This window comes from Somniosus microcephalus, chromosome 9 (assembly GCF_052327205.1).
Source record: "Somniosus microcephalus isolate GS21.2 chromosome 9, FLI_Smic_1.0, whole genome shotgun sequence".
Lineage (NCBI taxonomy): Eukaryota > Metazoa > Chordata > Chondrichthyes > Squaliformes > Somniosidae > Somniosus > Somniosus microcephalus.
The window spans coordinates 9,707,799-9,713,798 of record NC_140995.1 but is presented as its reverse complement, the minus strand read 5'-3'; the positions used below and the strand labels follow the sequence as shown (position 1 = coordinate 9,713,798).

General features: G+C 45.4%; 1 protein-coding gene across 1 annotated transcript in view; it reads left to right on the top strand.

Annotated features, from left to right (window-relative positions):
• Positions 1-3,603: 3,603 nt before the first annotated feature.
• cpsf3 (cleavage and polyadenylation specific factor 3) overlaps positions 3,604-6,000 on the top strand; it is a 41,953-nt gene continuing 39,556 nt past the window's right edge. The window contains exons 1-2 of the mRNA XM_085996346.1: positions 3,604-3,750; positions 4,915-5,092. Coding sequence (XP_085852472.1) covers positions 3,692-3,750; positions 4,915-5,092 — 237 coding nt within the window. The 5' untranslated portion in view covers positions 3,604-3,691. The remainder of the gene's footprint in view (positions 3,751-4,914; positions 5,093-6,000) is intronic.

Sequence of the window (6,000 nt, the reverse complement as noted above, 5' to 3'; positions counted from 1 at the left end):
ATTTAGCTATAACGAAAATGCAGTTGACCTTTTCACACGTTTTAAACATCACCGCCTCCAAGTCACACACCAGCCTGACTTGGAAATATATCGCCGTTCCTTCATCGGCGCTGGGTCAAAATCCTGGAACTCCTTCACCACACGGACTGCAGCGGTTCAAGAAGGCGGCTTCTCGAGGGCAACTAGGGATGGGCAATAAATGCTGGCCTTGTCAGCGACGCCCACATCCCATGCACGAATAAAAGAAAAACAAAAAGCCTTGTGGCTGTTGTTTACTGGAACAGGATTAGGCCATTCAGCCCCTTGAGGCTGCTCCGCCATTCAGTTAGATTGTGGCTGATCGGTACCTGAACTCCATTTACCCACCTTTGCTCCATGTCCCTTGATGCCCTTACCGAACAAAAATCTATTGATCTCAGTCTTGAAAATTTCAATTGACCCAGCGCCCACAGTTTTTTGGGGGAGTAAGTTCCTGATTTCTGCTATCCTTTGTGTGGAAAAAGTGGTTCCTGATTTCACTCATAAATGGCCTAATTTGAAGATTGTGCCCCCTTGTTCTGGATTCCCCCACCAGAGGAAATAGTTTCTCTGCACTGACCCTATTGATTCCTTTTATATTAAAAAAAAAGGAAGACTTGCTTTTTAAACACCTCGATTAGCTCACCCCTCGACCTTTAAAACTCTGTTTATACAACCTGTCTTCATAATTTAAGCTTTTAAGCCCTGGTATCATGCTGGTGAATCTGCGCTGTACCCCCTCCAAGGCCAGTATATCTTTCTTGAGGTTTGGTGCCCAAAACTGAGCACAGTCACTCCAGTTGGGGTCTGACCAAGGCTCTGTACAACTGAAGCATCGCTTCCTCACTTTTGTATTCCAATCCTTTGCAATAAAGACCAACATTCCATTAGCCTTTCTGATTTACGTTTTGTACCTGTGTACTAGCTTTTAGCAATTTGTGTACTTGGAGATCTTAATTACTTCGCTGTTCCTAGTCTCTCGCCATTAAGAACATTTTCCAATTTGTTTGTCTCAGATTCAAAGTGGACTTTACACTTCCCCACATTGAGCTCTGCCATAGTTTTGCTCACTCACTTAGTCTGTCTATGTCCCTTTGTAACTTCCTCCTCCCATCCACGCAACTTACTGTGCCTCCTAATTTAGTCTTGTCTACAAACTTGGATATACAACTCTCTCTTCCTTAATCCAAGTCATTAGTATATACAGTATGGTGAAAAGCTGAGGCCCCAGTACAGATCCCTGGGAGATACCACTTGTCACATCCCGCCAATCAGAAAACGTTCCCTTTATCCCTACTCTCTCTCCCCTACCTCCCAACCAATTACTGAACTGTGTCACAAGGTTGCCAATTCCGTGCATTCTAATTTTTGCTAATAATCTTACTCAAATCGGCAACTGTAAGTGTTACCGTAGCTATCCAGATAGACTTAAAGAGCTGGATCGGTATACTTTCGAGAAGTGTAGACTTGGGGCGATCTGATTAAAAGTTTATAAAATAATTAATGGACTAGATTGTGCTTACATGGATAAATTATTTCAACTGGATAGGTTAGACATGACCAGAAGTCACACTAAAAAGTTCCATAAGGGAAGAACTAGGTTGGATGTTAGGCGATTCTTCTCTTCCCAGTGAATAGTGGGCCTGTGAACAGGTTGTTGGCTTGTGCGGTGAAAGCTGATTTGCTGTCTTCCTTCAAGAGAGAGATGGACCTGTTTCTGGCTGGGGCGGCGATCACGCTGTACAATAGATAGGTACCACATAACATAAGCAAGATCCTGCAAATCCATTGGCAGGATAAGTGCACCAACATCAGTGTTCTTGCTCAGGCCAACATCCCCAGCATCGAAGCTTTGACCACGCTCGATCAGCTCCGATGGACGGGTCACATTGTCCGCATGCCCGATACGAGACTCCCAAAACAAGCGTTTTACTCGGAGCTCCGGCACGGCAAGAGAGCCCCAGGTGGGCAGAGGAAACGTTTCAAGCCTCCTTGGAAAAAGTGCAACATCCCCATCAACCCCTGGGAATCCCTGGCCCAAGACCGCACAAAGTGGAGGAGACGCATCCGGGAAGGCGCCGAACACCTCGAGGCTCTTTGGGAGCAAGCGGAAGCCAAGCGCAAAGAGCGCACGTCAACCCAAGCATCCCACCCACCCGCCCCTTCAACCACTGTCTGCCCCACCTGTGACAGAGACTGTAGGTCCCGCATTGGACTCATCAGTCACCTGAGAACTCATTTTTAGTGTGGAAGCAAGTCCTCTTCGGTTCCGAGGGACTGCCTAAGAAGAAGAAGGGAGAACATAAGCCAGGTTCAATGTGATCGACTGGACTAGTTTTGATCGGCTAAAGGGGTCAGAGAGGAATTTTCCAGATTCCCCCCCCCCCCCTTAATTGGCCTAGGTTTTTATATTTTTTCGCGCCTCGAGATTGTGTGGCCCTGGGTGTATGTTGTGATGCACAAGATATTAAAACGTATGGGACAGGCTAGATGCACCAGTTGGTCTTTTCCTGTCCGACATTTTTGAATGTGTGTTTGTACCTTAAGCTGTGTTGGGGTGACAGCGCCACACCACTGGAAATATTTTAGCATCTATATTCTAAACATTTTAGAAAAAGTTTGTGATGTGAGTGATACAAGGGGCTGGATTTTGCTACGGGGGCGGGTTGGAGGTGGGAAACCCACATTCGGGCTTGTTGTCCTGCCTCCATGGAGATGTGGCCAACCCACTGGATTTTCCTCTGATTGACCTTGTTGAGCCCGCCCTGTGGGCTCAGCAGGCCAATTAAGGGCCACCCGGCAACAGGTGACGTCAGAGATTGACATTTCATCTGTCAAAAGCTTTTGGCAGATGAAATATCAGTGTTTAGCAGCTGTTTGAAGCTGTCAAGCACTGAAAAACTGCTAATTCAGCCTCAGTCCTTTCTCAGGATAACTTTAAAATCATTTTGCTGCAGAAACCAAGAAGCTGATTTTTTTTTTTAAATCGGAGCTTCTGTGGTTCTTGCAGCCGACTCCCGACACCGGAATGCAGGACTCCTGTAAAGGTAAGTAAAAGTAAGTTAAACTTATTTAAACACTTGCAAAACACTTACCTTTGCACTCCTGCACCCCTCACTCACCTGAACACTGGGCATCGCGACCCCTCCAAGACCTCAGACCCACGTCCCGCCTCTCAAACTTTTCGTGGTTTGGAGCTGTCGGGAAGCCCACAAACCAGCAATAAAAATCGCGAATAGGCAAAAAACTACCTGTTAACTACCTGTTAACAGGCAGTTTAATTGCCTTTAATCCCTTCCCGCCTCTGGGAGTCGGGTTCCAGCACTTGTCGGCAACCCGACTCCTATGAAATTGACATGGAGGCGGGATGGGGTCGGGACCCCCGGATCTCCGATTTTTATCGCCCGCACGCCTCCAACCCGACTCCAGGGGCTTAGGAAAATCCAGCCCAAGAAGTCAGCTATACCTTTTGTTAAAGTAAATAAATATATAGCTTGATTCATGATTTGCAACAATAGCTTTTTTTTGCAAGCAAAGGCTATATATGTGACTGTGTTTTATACATGTATAATTGTTCTGTTTTAATTCAATCTTCTTTACCAGTTTCCATTTAGATCACTGTGGTGCACTTCCATGGTTTCTGCAAAAGACTAGTTTTAAAGGCAGAACGTTTATGACTCATGCTACAAAAGCTATATATCGCTGGCTGTTGTCTGATTATGTCAAGGTCAGGTGAGTGGCGGCTTCTGTATTTCAGATTTAACTTTTTGTTCATGCCAAATGAATTGTACTCGACTCAAACTTCCCCCTTTGCAGTATTGATTTTTCAGCTACCGTTGCTGACAGTTAACCCATAATACCTGAACCAAGCAGCCCTTCTTTACATCACCACATCCCCAAAAAACCGCCTGTATAAAATACTGAAAATTGACACACAAAATGTACACGCACCATCGCCTTCCTTCCTCTTTTCCCAGGTGCATTTCTGTAGTAATTAATTACTCCATCCTTACCTTCCAGAGCATCTTGTGTCTTTTAGCACTTTACAGAAAAGAGGATATTTTTGAACTTGGATACCAAACCTTTAAGAGTCAGATCTTTTTTAATTTGATCACATTGGCACCATTCCAAGTGTGTATTTAGCTCTTGATTTGCGTGCATGAGTGCGTGTAGGGCTACAGTTCCGCAGGCACTGCCACTGAGTGTTGGAAGCTTATTTGAACATCGGGGGGCTTGAAAGCCGATCCCAGTTCCATCCTCGACTGACATCCCAAGTACGTCTTTTTCAGCATGGCTGCTGAGGATGATTGTATTACCCTAAATGCTGTTCCAGCTAAGATAGGCTAACTCTGCACAAACTGTCTATCTGACCTGGAACTTCTTGGGAGTGTATGGCTCAATACCACAAAATAATGCATCCACTTCTGGGGCTTACAATTCATGAGACCGTTTCATTTTCAAGTATTGTTTTGATTCATGCGAGCTCTTAATACAGGAAACTTTTTTAATCCGGCACCAACGGGACCGGCGTGGTGCCGGTTGATCAAAAAGTCCGGATTACAGAGAGGTATACTTACTAAGGTACAAGAGCCCCGTACACGGCCACAGATCCAGGCGTCCCTGTTGCATGGCAACAGGTGCAGGAACCCCGGTTACACGGCCACAGATCCAGGAACCCCGGTTACACGACCACAGATCCAGGAACCCCGGTTACACGGCCACAGATCCAGGAACCCCAGTTACACGGCCACTAATATGAAGTAAAACTTACCTGAACCTACTCCTGAATTTTGCCGGTTGAGAGATTTCTGGTTATTTAGGTGCTGGTAAAAAGAGAGTTTCCTGTATTACAATCGATCCATTGGTTCTTAACATACGTTTTATTTGTGCGTTAAGTAATATCTCGGCAGATGACATGCTGTACACAGAATCGGACCTAGAAGAAAGTATGGATAAGATTGAAACAATCAACTTTCATGAGGTGAAGGAAGTGGCAGGTATCAAGTTTTGGTGTTACCACGCAGGCCACGTCCTGGGAGCAGCCATGTTTATGATTGAAATAGCTGGGGTGAAGGTATGTAAAAATATATGGGTGATAAAATACACAACAGATATGTCCGTGTCTGAAAGAAAAATGATGGGCTAGCATTTCTGATGTGACCTTTCATCAGAAACTCTGACTTCTATTGCATTTTTATATAATAGCCGATTTTCTGTTTTGCACATGGGTTGTCAAGATCAAGTGCTGTCTTCAGGCCAAGGTGGGTTAAAAGTTGGGGGAATAAGGTAGAAGGAGCATAAGTGAAGGAGAATGGGAGGGGTAGTGGGGGTCGGAATATTCCTCTGTGAGGCGGGGGAACAGCTAATTTTGGTATGCATAGAAACATAGAAGATAGGAGCAGGCGTAGGCCATTCGGCCCCTCGAGCCTTCTCCTCCATTTAATGGGATCATGGCTGATCATCCAAATTCAGTACGCTGTCCCTGCTTTCTCCCCATATCCCTTGATCCCTTTAGCCTTAAGAAATATATCTAACTCCTTCTTGAATATATTTAATGAATTGGCCTCAACTGCCTTTTGTGGTAGAGAATTCCACAGGTTCACCATTCTCTGGGTGAAGAAATTCCTCCTCATCTCTGTCCTAAATGGCTTACCCCTTATCTTTAGACTGTGACCCCTGGTTCTGAACTCCCCCGCCATTGGGAACATCCTTCCTGCATCTAGTCTGTGTAGTCCTGTTAGAATTTTATAAGTTTCAATGAGATCCCCTCTCATTCTTCTAAACTCCAGCGAATATAAGCCCAATCGACCCAATCTCTCCTCATACGTCATTCCTGCCATCCCAGGTATCAGTCTGGTGAATCTTCGCTGCACTCCTTCCATGGCAAGAACATCCTTCCTCAGATAAAGTGACCAAAACTGCACACAATACTCAAGGTGTGGTCTCACCAAGGCCCTGTACAACTGCAGCAAGACATCCTTG